The sequence below is a fragment of the Vigna unguiculata genome, chromosome 5 (genome assembly GCF_037176805.1).
Source record: "Vigna unguiculata cultivar grain cowpea cultivar isolate G323 ecotype 2 chromosome 5, ASM3717680v1, whole genome shotgun sequence".
Lineage (NCBI taxonomy): Eukaryota > Viridiplantae > Streptophyta > Magnoliopsida > Fabales > Fabaceae > Vigna > Vigna unguiculata.
The window spans coordinates 2,110,103-2,125,612 of record NC_140796.1 but is presented as its reverse complement, the minus strand read 5'-3'; the positions used below and the strand labels follow the sequence as shown (position 1 = coordinate 2,125,612).

Sequence of the window (15,510 nt, the reverse complement as noted above, 5' to 3'; positions counted from 1 at the left end):
CTCAACTCACTTTGGCATCAGTGTTATTCTTAAATCTGGTATTTTTTTGCTTTTAATTGTCTTTACTTTGACCTTGAAAACTTTGCGTAGCTCCTATCTCTACAATTAGTTATATATTTGTTGTGTTAAACCATATAAATCAGTATGTAGCAGAACATAAACCAGGTCGCAAATGACATAAAAGTTGGATTTGACTTTAATCGTCGACAAAAGGACTTACCAGGACACTCCTGCTGAATTTGTTCTGGACAAGCGTCTAATGCAGGCTGATCTAGTTACCGACAATCTCAACTTTCATAATCAAACGAGGTCAGTAATGATGCACAGTTCATCTATAAACTGTTCATTCCATTCGCCAAAAAGAGGAATCATACCGATAATTAGCGTAGTGTAGTTATTATAAATTCTAACAAATATCTCTTCCATATCAAAGTATATTTCCCCCCTAATGAGGTTCAATATTCATCTTAACTATTTTGTCCCGTATAATGTCCGATCGCTACGCAGATAATTTTCATTGTCCACTTCACGGGTATTTGGGTAGACACTTATCATTGGCCTTACATTCCGAAGGACAGTAGCATGAGTTTTGGGTCTAAACTGCTTTGCTATTAATCAGAACAGGATGGCGTAGCCTGCCTCATTCAAACCTCTACTAAGAACATGCTGCGAGCATTTGACAACGGTATCAGTGAATTACATCTGTCTATCACTACATTTAAAAAGCTTTTCAAGCCACCATGTGTCTGTTACTTACATCAGTCTTTTCACCAACAAACTTCATTCTTTCACTTCTTTAGAAGGGATTTGAAGTCACTGAAAGTCATATTTAACCAAAACCCTGCTTTTAAGTGCATCAATGCTGAGTAAAGTAAGCCTGCTCCCTCGTCAATATATATAGGTAAATGTTCACAGCCTAAACTCCCTTCTCGTAATGAACATTGGTTCACATCAACCGACCTTAGTAGCCAAGTCTATCATTCAAGGAAGTACGTCCATCACCTGATTGTCCTGCACAAAGCAAAGCAATGTATGATCGTCCAATAATATGGCAATTCAAGCACATGGTCAGATCTGAACCAAAATATTATTTACCTTCAGGTGGAACCCAGGAGTCATAATCCATCTCATTATTCAAGAAGGACGGTTTCTCAGGCCCAAGCACTCTTTTAGGGCCCCTCCTCTTTTGGTCTTCACTTCTTTCCTCCTCATTAGTATACAGCCCCCCATTGTGCTTCAATAGCAGTGCCACAGCATCCTCAGCCATTTTTTCCCCTGACGTGGAGGATGTCAATTGTTGAGAGGTGTCATTACTATTTGCTGCGGTCGTCTCAACTTGCTTCCGTTTCCTTAAAATTAGACCAGCAGCAGACTCAATTTTAAATTCCGCTGAAGCCTTTGCACTATCACCACTGCCCAAAATTTTTCCCCTGTCCTTGTAGTCCACAAACTGATTGGACTCATCTGTGTCATGCACGTTCGGAGAGGGAGAGGGCAACGACTGTTGGGTATCATCTGCAACTCTATCCTCTACAGCACCAAGCCATTGGGGCTTTGGTACAGCAAATACAACATTCTCAGCCTCCAACTTGTCATGGCCAGGTTCTGACTTGTCTAAACCCGAAGTTGCAGCACTAGCTTTTTCTCCTTCTATACAGTCATCTGATTTGACAGAGGTCTTGCTGATCTGGGTTTCCACAGGTGGTTTCTTAACTTTCTTGTTATCTGCCTTTGCACAAGGCTCACTGCTTTTATGTGCCTCTGCAGGTGGTTTCTTCTTGACGGTAGAGATATTTTCAGATTTTTTTGGTTTGGGTTCTTGCGCCATCAACTCCCTTTTCTTGGCAGCTTCTCCTGTTGGGTCAGCAATCTTCAACAGGTAGTATACTCTATCAAGCTCAGTCTGAAGAGTTGACAATTCCTTTTCAAGTTGCACACTTTTATCATACACTGACAGAAAAGAAGATCATAATGGGTAAACACAGCCAATTCTCTCTTGGTGCAATTTAAGACATGACGTTGCACATAACGATAGATAAATTGAGGAAAAATGAAACTATGTACCGAAGACATTATACTTTTAAACAACCTAAAACATTGAAAGCTTAGTATATTTAGTTAAAGGAACTCACCTAGTTGAGATGACAGCCCTGACATGTACGCATCAAGTGAGTCATCAACTTCGTCTTGTGTGGCACTCTTTGACTTTGACAACATATTGTTCTTTTCAATCATAAGCAACTCTTTCTTTTCATTCATTTCATTGGTGATGGCATCTCTCTTATCAAGAAGAGTATCTGCAGTCTCAACAGATTGGTTGTCACCAGGTTTCTGATGTGAAGGCTTTTTCTTGGTACGGTCATAAAATTCATCATCATCACTGAACAATAGAAGTAAATACCAACGTGCACTTTAGTTTTGGTACATCACTATAAATATTGCAGCATGACAAATTCAAGCAAGCACACTAAACATATTCCACTTGCTTCACCCCAAAAGAACAAAAGATTCCAAATATATATACAAGCAATTAAAGCATTTAGCAGTAAATATTAGGCATGAAACTCATCTCCAAAATTTTCACTTTCACAAAAATGACTTCCATCAATGATATTATACCTAACATATTCTTCTTCTTCTTCAATTGCGCCTTTCTTCTTGCCATGAGACATTTTTCCTGTACGTGCACCAAGACTTTCTCGAATACTATCATTCAATGTCTCTTCCAAGTTCTCGAGTTCTTCCAATATCTATCCCATTAAAAAATTTCAGGTAATAAGCTCACGTGACAAATATTTAACCAATTAACAAGATAGCATGATAGGAAAAAAAAAATTAATTCTAAAACCTCAGACAATCACAGAGTATTAAGAACAATATATAAGGTTCTAGTCAAATTTATTTTTCTCCAATACCTGCGTTATTCTCTGTTCATTCCTAGCAATCTGAACCTGTTGGCCTTGAGTTAATCCACCCTGAGAAATGTCTTTAACTCGTATAGAATTTATTTCTTTCTTCATATTAGCAATCTGAACAAAGAAAGAGAACACAAATGACTATCATGGTTAATAGGTGTTAGAGTATGCGACTGTGTGTATCATTGTGTCTTTTGGTTACATTATCTTGTAATAGTTGCAGCTTAGTTAGACCCGTTAGTATAGTTAGCTCCCTAGATTATTCTAATAGTATGCATATAAAAAATATTAGAATCCCTAGACACTGACTTGATTCAGTTCTATCATATTTTCAGAATTAGAAAACCTCTTGAAACTCTAGATGGTATTATGAGCGTCTAGACCCTCAATCATGGTTATGGATCCAAATCCACCAACTGGATCTCTTTTGTGGTTTCTCTCTAAATCTGATCACACGGCAGGAGTCGAGAATCCCGCATGCACTGCTTGGGAGTGGCAGGATCAATTGCTTGTCTCACATTATTCTTCTACACTCACTCATGAAATTGGTTGCAGAAATTCATAGCAACACTGGGAAACTATTCATAATCACTTTCATGCTAAGATGAAAGCTTGAGCTTGGCAGCTGTGCATGAAGTATGCAATGCCAAAAAAGTAGATCGACCGACTGGTGAACTTTTCTTGCAAATAAAAAGCCTAACTAACTCTCATCACAGGGATCTCAACAGTGAATTTATATATTATAAATCATATGGTTAGCATTCAATTTGAGTATTAGATATGATGATAGGTTGACTGTTGACTGCTATAAAAAATTAGTATTATATTCAGTTGAATTGAATGAAATTTTCGAAGTGATAAAGTATGGATTATAATTCAAAATAAATAAAAGCATGGGAAACCAAATTAAAAGGAAAGACTCACCTTTTCCATCCTTTTGATTATTTTCTCACGGGTTTTTTCTTGTTTTTCTGTAAGTTGTCCTTTGTATGACTGCCACGTCACTTCTTCAGCGTCATCCTGAAATTTGAATCCATCAAACTAATAAATCAGACATAAATACTAAATAGCCAACTCGAGTTTTAACAGAAGAGGTAGATTCTGAGGTCAGAACATGTAAAATGTTCATAATTAATTATGTAGTTCAAACAAACAAAAAAAGTTGATTATCATATAATTACAAGCTTTGACAAACCTCTTCTTCTTCAATAGCATCCTCACCCATGCCCCAAGATATACCCTCAGCAAGAGATGCTTCCTGTCTTGCTCTTCGCACTGAAGCTTCCCTATCTAGCATTGCTTCCCGCATCTTCACTTCTTTCATAAGTTTTGCATTAGTTTCCTACAAAATAAGCCAACACGAAAAATAAAAGGGTGAGTTGCAGTAATAATCAGATAAAAAAATTATAATTTTGTCAAAAGATTAAAAAATAAAGCGTGAAGAGAAGAAATGTTCGACCAAAGATGTTTATAGCCCTAAAATTTTTTAAGTTAAAAAATAAAACATTTAAGACATCAAATGAGTGGTTCGTCTAATCAGACGATGTTTCGTCAGTAAGTATATAGATGTTTCAGTCCAAACAAGGACCTTGCGCGGCATAGTCCAACAGCCTTAATGATATATTCAATGTTTCACCTTTTTTAACTAATATTATTCAAGCATACTCTGTTGTTTCAAAAAGGTAAGATGGCATCTGCGCTTAATGCAAAGGCAATCTCTTGGTCAGAGCCAACCATCAAAACATCCACCTTGAACATAGAGTGGAAGGTATCAAGAAAGATGATGCAACAAGTCATATTAGTCACACAAGCAGGTCTCACAACCAATTTCAGTAAGATAAACTAATTGCTTTATCTAATGAAGAGATCAAATTGGTGAAATGTATTATATGTCATTTAATGCATCATAATATCTTTCTCTCTAATGAGATATCAGACCAGGCATTGGAAATTCACAATATATCTCCAATGGCTAAACTTTCAAGGGAGCTTATAAATACAAAATGAGAAGTCTTTGAAGACACATAGAAGCATCCCATGAAGTTTTAAGCTATTAAAAATATCTCTGGTCATTCTTCGTAATATCTTTAGAACTTTTGCTGCGAGATTCTGTGTTCTATATTCTAGAGTTTGTTTCTCACACAACCCTCATTGAATGAAAAGTTGAATTTCAACCGAAGGTAAGTGAATAGTATCTTTAAGCCCAACGAGCACTTGCATGAAGGCGTGAAGGGGTGTGTTAGATGTATAATATAGAACTATTCAACGAGCACTTACTCAAGTGATAACTGAAAGCAACATTTATCAACTTAGAGAATGCATTTATCATCCCAAATATAAATATGACAATTATTTGCAAAAGGGAAACACAAGAAAGGAAGTTTCTGCAAAACCAATTAACCCCAAGAACGTAAATACTGGAAGCTGGAACAATTCCTTTTTTCCCTTTGAAGAGAGGTAGTGGGACACATTTTCCAACAGAAAACAACAAATGGTTATAAATGTAACAATAAAAAAAAAGAAGTCGGGATCTTACAGGAGGCATCAAGTCAGGTGGTCCTTGAAAAATGAACATGCGAGATGACCTGTGAATGTAAAACAAGATGAATACATACATACAAAACATAAAGTAGGAAAATAAAATTTCTTGTAGATGAAAATTAATCAAATCCTATCATCTTCATATGTACACCATACTAGTTAAAAGCAGAGCGGCCACCTCCCAAAAAATGCTATAGCAGTAGCGGGATGACCACTGCTTTGATCCGTTTAAGCCAGGTGTAAAACTTAGTCAAATTACATCTATGATAACTGTTTGTAGAATGCAAATTCAATTAATCCAACTATTGAAGCTAATTATATTATCTTAGTGATCACGTCTATGAAATTTCACATGATTTAAACTTTTATACATAAGTTCTCTAACCATGAATATTTACAAATTTTTAAATATCATATTATCCATTAAAATTAACTGACGTGATAAACTTTTAAATAATTTTTTAAAGTGTATGAAATTGTGTATATGTGGTCTAGTTAATAAGTACTGTTGTATTGATTAAATTTGCATTCCATAAGTTATTACTCAAGGCACAATTTGACCAACCCTACACATACCCTAATAAGTAAAGAAAAAAACCTAAACTTAATTTTAATTAAAAATATCTAATTAATTTTTAATTAAAAGAATTATGTAAATATCCCCAAGAATGTAATGACAACAAACAGGTTTTAGTCATTCCTAGGATTCATAATCCCTAGACATGAAAAATTTGTTTTATACCAAATGCCAAACGTTAAAGAATATTGAGCCTAACGAACCTGTAACAGAATTTACAGAGGCAAGGTACGACAAATAGCAGTAGATTGCATTCGGAAAGTAAAGGGACAGAAGGATAGCATGTCCTCCACCAAAAGACTACTAAAAACGAAAAATCACAAGAAAACACCAAAAAAGTGATCAATAATAACAATGCGTAATGACATCCTTAATCTCTACACAAATCTGAAATTTCGTGAGACTTTAAAAAAATATCTTGAAGGTAAAATGTCATATACTAATTCAAATGGACTTGTTACATGTCAAACAATTCGACTGGACTAATCACATATCCCTTTAAGAAGCCAGAGTTCCGCCAAAAATCTGCAACTAACTACTCTGAATGGCTTAATAACTACTGCATAGATTGTAACAGTCACAGATACCTAGTAAATGAAATAGATTAAACAAATAAACTTATTTCTCGTCTGAAATAATAAAAAAGAAGTAATAATAGCTTAAGTGCGAACTAGAACAGTATGGGCTAGCGGAAAAGACTTGTTTATGAGCATAATAGAAAACAAACCAAAGAATACCTACCTGCCAAATCGAATGACATCACCAACATGCAAGTCAACATATGTGTTCTTTTCCACCTAACCAAACAGGAAAAGTAAAAGGATTTATGACCCTGATGCTATAAAGTTTCAAAATCTGCATACATTTTTCTTAACAGCTGGGCCCAAATATTTCAATAAAATACAATAGAAAATGGTAATCTTTTGAACAGCCCGGCCTGAATATGCATGAACTAGGGTGAAAAATGATAAATTAAATCACAACTAAGGTGATAATTCAAATGATTATTGTGAATTTCAACAATTACAGAGTTGCTAATATAATGTGGGGCATACAAAATATTTTATGCATATACATCATTTGGATTAGGATAATATCAATGTAGCATTGTTATTCCCTGGATAAACAGATTGCATTTGCATTAAAAACGATTACAAACTCAATAACCTTCTTACTAGCTAGTACTACAAGAGACAGTTGCCAAGATCATTTCTGAGCAGGGGGGAATATTTTAGGTGCAGCCCAAGTAGCAAATGAAGTAATTAAAGGTTTTTTAAAACATTGGGTTAAGTTAAACACTTTTGGATAAGGTTTTGGCAAGAGTAGCTCTGACCGAACCATAACAGCAAATAAGCTCAGCTGACTGTCCTACAGTCTACTTAGTAGTGATGGCAGAGATGCATGTTAACAACAGTTCTTGTGCCTCGCGTGAAAGCATTAAATAGTAGAAAAGGGGAATTCAAATAAAAATTAATTTAAGAATAAGAGCTTCTAAAGCAAAATTGACAATTCTAGCATCTCTTCCACAGTATATATTCCAAACATGAAATAAGTCATGAAGAGGGACCACAACAAAGATTTGATATCTTAAAGAAAGTATCACCAAAATTTAAGAGAGAGAGGAAATGCGATGATACCTGATTTTTGTTCAAAAAAGTTCCGTGAGTACTCCCAAGATCATAGAGATATGCATCTCCACTTCTCTTAAACTGAATAACTAACAAAATACAGATGAAAACATTGGTAAGAATCATGGATGAGCTTTACAAATTGCTAAAATATGTGAAAACTATTTGATATTAAAACAATTTACAGTATCATAGACAATATCTCCTTTAAATAGTTTCCCCGTGTCCTTTGTTTTCATAAGTCCTCTTATCTCATGATTTGTCACCCTATTTAATTAGGATTGTGATATTGTATTGATATGAATAAGCGCTAGTACTTAGCGTTTTGTATAATGTTTACAATACTAAAGAATATTACTCAAAATCTCTATGCTTTCAGTTGCCTCCTTTGATATCTAAAACCCTGTAATTTGAGCAAGAATGCCTCAGTCTAACTGATTGAAAAACATTGGTTATGAAATTCACAAAGTTGTCCATAACTTCAATGTGACTTTTAGATGTTTTCAAAATGGATACAGGTAATCCAGTCACATTGGCTATTACGATAGTGCATGCTGAGATGGGTTTAATCATCTGACATGTGGTAGGAAATAATCAACTCGAATCTGCTTGAGCTAAACAATTCAACTACTTGCTAAGCATATAGAAATAGACTTCCACTTTGTCCATGAAAATAATGATCATATTTGTATGAAGGTTGGAACCATATGATGTACAAGCTCCAACTTTGTGTGGAGTGGAATGTATTTAGGGCTGAGCACCAGTCGGGTTGAATCGGATTCGGATCCTTAAGGTCGATCCAACCAAATCCGAATGTTGATATTTGAAATCCATATCCAACCTTTTTAGTTTTCGGGTTCGGCGGGTTCGGGTTAATTCGGATCCGGTTAAGCATGGATGGATGCGGTTTATCTGAATGAACTGTAAAAATGTGAAAATGTAACCTCCATCACCTTTCAATCTGCCATGGCTTCCTCCATCTTCTCCACAATCCTGATTCTTTCCATCACCACGTCACCGTGCGGACTGACAAAACACCACTACGTCGCCACCTACAATACAGATCGGAGACCACTTTGTCACCTACAACACAGATCGGAGTAGATGGGTTCACCGTCACACAGTTGTCTGTCGCGCGCACTTGCTTGAGACACAACCAGATCGGAAGACGCGATCTCCATAGTAGATTGCGCGTCACTTCCCCCATCACAGCTCCTCCCTATGCACAACCGCAAGCTTTATCACCCACCTCTGCAACTCGCTGGAGATGCGCTTCACCTGAAGTAGAAAACGATGACACTATGACCATGAGAAATCTCTTCCAAAGGCAAAATCATTTTTTGGGAGATGCTTGCAGTTGAGATGCAAGAAACTTGAAATAGAGGAGAAGTTGTGTTTGAAAGATTGTTGGTTTTGAAAAGTTGGAAGTGGAGAAGGTTCTAAAGACGTTGGCAACAAATTAGGTTTAGGGAAAAGTCATTGATTGTGGGTCGGGTCGGGTAACCACGAAAATTTAAAATAGAATCCGTACCCGACCATTTCTATCCATATTTATCCATATTATCTTATCCGTTCAAACCGAATCCGAATAGAGCAACCCGTATCCATGATTTCTTTCTCGGATATCACGGTTTCGGTCAGGTTGAATATTTATGCTCACCCCTAAATGTAATAACTTCTAACACCAGACTAATCCTAATTAATATATCCTTCACCAAAATAAAAACATAGGTCAAAAACCATCTCAATGTTTACATAGACGTCCAGTAGCTAAAACTTAACACGCTATACCAGTAGAATCACAAAGAAAGAGAACATCCTGTAACAAGTGCAGCTGACACTGGTAATAACAAAATTCATAAGAGAGGAGCAGAAGAGTCAATTACTGATGCAATTCAGCCAGGACACCTGACATATCATGGAGGAAGGAAAAGCACGAGAATTAAAATAACTAACTCTAGATTGAGGGATTTTGATTGGTCAAAAGTCTAGTATATATTCTGTTTGTTGTGGTGAGAGAAGGGTAGGATGGTTTTGTTGTGAACTTCTCTCTCTAGACCTATTTATGATATTACGTTTTCGTTCATACGTTTTTGGGCCTTTTTTTCTATAATACTCATTATTCAATGAGTACTTTCTGAAATTCAATAATACTGCTACAAAGAGTTGAATTTGTTCTTGGAATACCTTGTTCTTTGTTTCAGTTGGTGCTTTCATCGATATGGCGGAGAATACTCGCCTCAAAGACCTTGCCACAGATGTGAAGCGTATTTTGGAATTAATGGAGACCCGACATCAAGAAAATACAGTACGATTTGAAACGTTAGAAGCTACCATAGATAACCTACTGAAGCACAATATTGAGCAGGAGCACACACCTTCGATTGTTTCACCCCATTTCAAGTGCGTAACGTCAAGTTGGATTTTCCGCGCTTTGATGGTTCGGAGGTGCTGCAGTGGATTTTTAAAGCAGAGCAGTTTTTCTCTTATTATAATACACCGGATGACCATCGACTTACCATTGCTGCCATTCATTTCGATAAGGACGTCATTCCTTGGTACCAGATGATGACGCGTCATGATTCTTTCCATTCGTGGGTTGCTTTTACTTGTGCTTTAGAAATGGAGTTTGGACCCTCACCATATGAGTGCCCACGATCCCACTTGTTTAAACTTACACAAACAAGTTGTGTGCATGATTATTATGTTCAGTTCACTGCTTTAGCTAACAGAGTTCAAGGTATATCGTCAGAGGCCTTATTAGATTTTTTTGTGGGGGGCTTGAAACCTGATATTAGAAGAGATGTCATTGCTCAATCCCCTGTAACCCTAATTAGAGTTGTCTCATTGGCCAAGTTATATGAGGAGAAGTATGTTGCCAAATCCAAACAGTACTCTAATTTTCCATCTTCCAAAACCCAAGCTACAAACCCTTCCCTTCCTCTTAGTCAGACCATAAAATCCACTAGCCTACCTCCTCTCCTGCCTAGTCCCCCTCTGCATTCGAGTTCCACCACTATCCGACATTCCAATGTCAAAAGAATAACCCTTGCCGAGATGCAACTCAGGCGCGAAAAAGGTCTTTGTTATACCTGTGATGACAAGTTTTCACCTACTCATAGGTGTCCCAACAAACAAATATTTACTTCTTCAATGGCAAGATGAGAGTAATGGTGAATTACAACCTGAGCCTCCCGATCGTGAGCAGAATTTGGAATTACAGTTGGCCCAAGAACATCATCTGTCGTATAATGCATTAAAAGGATGCTCTGGTTTTGGTACTCTAAAATTTACAAGTGCTATCAATGGTCTGACAATGCAGGTTTTAGTGGATAGTGGTTCAAGCGATAATTTTTTGCAACCACGTTTGGCTCATTCTTTAAAGTTGCCTATTGAGCCCATTCCCAAATTTCAAGTGTTGGTCGATAATGGAAGTGCATTAGTTGTTGAAGGGAGGGTCCACGAATTGGAGGTTAAGATTCAAGGCCATGTCTTAAAATTACCTGTATATATTTCACTGGTGCGGATCTCGTGTTGGGAGCTACTTGGTTAGCCACGATCGGGGCCCACATTTCTGATTACAGTAAACTTACACTTAAGTTTTATTTGGGCAATCAATTTGTCACATTACAGGGTGACCAACCCTCTTTACCAATGCTAGCTCAATTCCATCACCTGTGCAAAATGCATCACAGACATGCCATAGAGGAGTTATTCACACTGCAGTTTAAACAAAAAGACTGTTTTCCGGATCAGGGGTTGGTGTTCCCTACTACTATTGCACCAGAATTGGCCGCATTGTTGCATAACTATAGTCTGGTATTCTCGGTGCCTGTTGGATTACCTCCTCAGCGGTGCCACAATCATTCCATTCCGTTGCTGCCAGGTTCAACACCGGTAAAGGTTCGCCCATACCAGTATCCCCATAGCCAGAAAGAGCAAATTGAGATTATGGTTCAAGAAATGTTGACTGCAGGAATTATTGTGCCCAGTAATAGTCCTTTTTCTTCCCGATAATACTTGTTAAGAAGAAAGATGGCACTTGGAGGTTCTGCAATGATTATAGAGCCTGAATGCTATAACTGTTAAAGATAGTTTTCCGATTCCCACTGTAGATGAATTAATTGATGAGCTACATGGGGCAAAATTCTTTTCAAAATTGGATCTTCGCTCTCGTTATCACCAAATATTAGTGAATGAAGAGGACAGATTTAAGACTGTTTTTCGCACCCATCAAGACCACTATGAATGGGTTGTGATGCCGTTTGGTCTCACCAATGCACCAGCCACATTTCAAAGTTTAATAAATGACATTTTCCAAGGTATGTTCAGGAAATTTGTGCTTGTTTATGTTTATGATATATTAGTTTTCAGCCCCACCTGGCTAGCACATTTACAACACCTTGAAGTAGTGTTGCAGAAATTACACCAGCATAAACTATTTGCCAAATTGTCCAAGTGTTCTTTTGGGTTGTCACAAGTGGATTATCTTGGCCATACTGTTTCAGCACTAGGTGTGGCAATGAATAAGGATAAGGTGCAGGCTGTCCTACAGGGGCCATGTCCGCAAACTTTGAAACAATTGAGGGGTTTTTTGGGACTTACAGGTTACTATCGGAGATTTATTAAGGGATATGCAGTGATTGCTAATCCCTTAACGAATTTATTGAAGGATAGTTTTACTTGGGATGATTCGGCTACATTAGCTTTTGAGAGGTTGAGGACTACACTTACTCAAGCACCCGTGTTAGCGTTACGTGACTTCTCTAAGCCATTCGTGTTAGAAACCGATGCATCGGGAATGGGATTTGGTGTTGTACTTAGTCAGGATTCTCATCCTATTGCTTTTTTCTCCAAGAAGTTAAATGCCACCATGCAAAAGCAATCAACCTATGCTAGGGAATTCTATGCTATTACAGCTGCCATTGCCAAGTTTTGACACTATTTACTAGGGCATAAATTTGTGATTAGAACCGATCAAACGAGTTTGAAAAGTCTAACGGATCAAGAAATTCAAACATCTAAGCAGCATAAGTGGTTGCCTAAGTTGTTAGGGTATGATTTCCATATTGAATATAAGCCAGGAAAGGATAATCTTGCAACTGACTCTCTATCTCGCTCCTTTGACGTGGCTTAGTCCCAGCCTAATTTTCATATTTTATAGCAGTTGAGGGCAACTCTTTGGCAAGATATCACATTAAAGGCTATTATGGACTCATGCATACTTAACCAACCTTCTGACCCACACTATTATGTGCATGACCAATTGCTTTATTGGAAGGGCAAGTTGGTTATCCCAGCTGCACATAACTTGGTTAAACACATTTTACATGAGTTCCATAGTTCATTGAAAGGAGGACATGCAGGCTTTACAAGAACTTTTGCACGAATCGCAGCTCAATTTTATTGGAAAGGAATGCACAAGGATATTAAGGAGTTTGTGCAAACCTGTTTGGTGTGTCAACAAGCCAAAGTGGCTAACACCCTTCCTGCAGGTTTATTACAACCATTTCCTATTCCCGATCAGATTTGGGAGGATTTAGCAATGGATTTCATTACTGGTCTCCCTAATTCTAATGGCTTTACGGTAATAATGGTAGTTATTGACCGACTCTCAAAGTATGCCCATTGTTCTCCCTTGAAGTCTGATTATACCAGTAAATTAGTAGCGGAAATATTCATGACCAATGTAGTTAAGTTGCATGGCATGCCAAAATCCATCGTGTTTTATAGGGATCGGGTTTTCACTAGTCAACTTTGGCAGCAACTATTCAAATTGAGTGGTACTTCCTTGAATATGACTACCGCATATCACCCACAATCCGATGGGCAATCGGAATCCTTAAACAAGTGTTTGGAAATGTATTTGCACTGCTTTACTTATGATTCTCCCAAAGCCTGGTCACAGTTGTTGTCTTGGGCAGAGTATTGGTATAATACCAGCTACCACCATAGTAGTGGCATGACCCCATTTAAAATTGTTTATGGTAGAGATCCTCCTACATTGACTAAATAAACACTTGACAGTCATGATCATGTTTTAGTGCAAGAACAGTTAGTGCAGCGAGATTTGACTCTTCACAGGTTAAAAATTAACTTGCATAAGGCTCAACAATGCATGAAAAAATATGCTGACAAGAAGAGGAGATTCAGTGAGCTGAACATTGGTGATATGGTGTTGGTGAAATTGCAACCCTATAGGCAGCATTCGGTTGCTCTAAGGAAGAATAAGAAACTGAGTTTACAGTATTTCGGCCCGTCTCCAGTCATTGAACGACTCAGACAGGTTGCTTACAGGCTACTTTTGCCCCCAGGCAGCCGAATTCATTCTGTTTTCCACTGTTCTCAGTTAAAGCCTTGTTAGGGAGATCATTTGCAACCTTATGTTCCTTTATTATTCACAATGAATTGCCTCCTATCATTCAACCTGTCTCGATTTTGCACTCTCGGGTGATCTTGAGAGGCCAACATCAGGTTACACAATATCTGATTCAGTGGGAAGGATTAGATGCAGCTGCTGTCACATGGGAAGATCACGATAAATTGCAGCAAGCTTTTTCAGAATTTAACCTTGAGGACAAGGTTCATTTTAATGGGGGAGGAATTGTAACAAGTACAGCTGAGACTGGTAATAACAAAATTCATAATAGAGGAGCAGAAGAGTCGATTACTGATGCAATTCAGCCAGAACACCTGACTGATCATGGAGGCAGGAAAAGCAGAATAATTAAAATAACTAATTATAGGTTGAAGGATTTTGATCGGTCAAAAGTCTAGTATATATTCTGTTTGTTGTGGTCAGAGAAGGGTAGGATAGTTTTGCTATGAACTTCTCTCTCTGGACCTATTTCTGATATTACGTTTTCGTTCATACGTTTTTTGGCCTTTTTTTTTCTGTAATACTCACGTTTTTTGGCCTTTTTTTTTTCTGTAATACTCATTATTCAATGAGTACTTTCTGAAATTCAATAATACTGCTACAGAGAGTTGAATTTGTTCTTGGAATACCTTGTTCTCTGTTTCACATCCACAACATGGTTTATCATAAGTAAAGCAATTTTGCAGTATGAAACTTCATTCAACCAAATAAATCACCCGTATCGGGTCTGATATAGTTAGTGTCACGCAATTCAGAAGAGAGAAATATGCGAAAGTGTGATAGCATAACGTACCAGCATGAAACCTAGAAATAGTGGGGTGCTCGAGCACGAAGTCGCAGAGATCCAATCGGCCGAACATGTAAGCTCCTTTCTCGCACACGTCGAATTTGTCGATGATGGAACCGTCCTTGAGAACCTCCAGGTAGAACTGGTGACAAGGGGCAGCGCTCCACGGGGGAATCTTGTAAGGAACCGCAACACCCTGCGAGGGAGGCTTGTGCGAATCGCGAGGCGGCGGCAGCGGTGGTTGGGGTTCTGTTGAGTCGCGAGGCGGCGGCATCGACGGTTGGGGTTCTGTTGAGTCGCGGGGAGGAGGCATTGAGGGAGCGGTATCTGGTAAATTAGGGTTTATGGGGGGAGGGGGGCCCATGAAGTTCGTCATTGCGATTCTTCCCAAGCGAGAGAGAGGTGTTGAAGTTGAGATGTTGAAGATGCAGCAGCAACAGCAGAAGAAGAAGAAGGCGATGAATATTCAAAAATAAAAAAGTTAATAAGAAATATTTTAAATGGATATTTTAATATTTTAAAGGAAAATCAAAAGAATATAATAATGAGCATCTTTTAATGCATTGTTGTGAACTAGTTTTTTCTCTATCTAAATTTTACCTTTTTCCTGGTTTTTAAATAAAATTATTTTTAATATCAACATAAAATTTTGTATTTGAACGTGAAAGAGTCTATCTAAATAA

At 37.7% G+C, this 15,510-nt stretch overlaps 1 protein-coding gene across 5 annotated transcripts; it reads right to left on the bottom strand.

Annotated features, from left to right (window-relative positions):
• Positions 1-327: 327 nt before the first annotated feature.
• Positions 328-15,285, bottom strand: LOC114185111 (SMAD/FHA domain-containing protein). Of its 5 annotated transcripts, XR_003604750.2 has the most exons (12): positions 14,834-15,285; positions 7,671-7,750; positions 6,775-6,830; positions 5,452-5,500; positions 4,111-4,257; positions 3,840-3,935; positions 2,916-3,029; positions 2,620-2,750; positions 2,133-2,380; positions 1,096-1,950; positions 758-1,011; positions 328-666 (listed from the first exon to the last, which is right to left on the bottom strand). XR_003604750.2 is itself a non-coding variant. In XM_028072628.2 (11 exons), the coding sequence occupies exons 1-11, from the start codon at positions 15,201-15,203 to the stop codon at positions 962-964; spliced, it is 2,196 nt and encodes a 731-aa protein (XP_027928429.2). In that variant the 5' UTR covers positions 15,204-15,285; the 3' UTR covers positions 328-961. The 5 variants fall into 5 exon arrangements, 4 of the variants coding, with proteins under 4 accessions (XP_027928429.2, XP_027928433.2, XP_027928430.2 ...); XM_028072628.2 differs by having other exon boundaries at positions 328-1,011; XM_028072632.2 differs by having other exon boundaries at positions 328-1,011; positions 7,671-7,742; positions 14,834-14,953.
• Between the last annotated feature and the right edge of the window lie 225 nt (positions 15,286-15,510).

Coding starts and splice junctions, on each gene's coding strand:
- LOC114185111 (XM_028072628.2), bottom strand. CDS start 15,203: ATGACGAACTTCATGGGCCCCCCTCCCCCCATAAACCCTAATTTACCA. Junction 6,831..7,670: donor CTTTTTTGAACAAAAATCAG/GTATCATCGCAT, acceptor CTGTTTGGTTAG/GTGGAAAAGAACACATATGT. Junction 2,381..2,619: donor GAAGAAGAAGAATATGTTAG/GTATAATATCAT, acceptor TCTATTGTTCAG/TGATGATGATGAATTTTATG.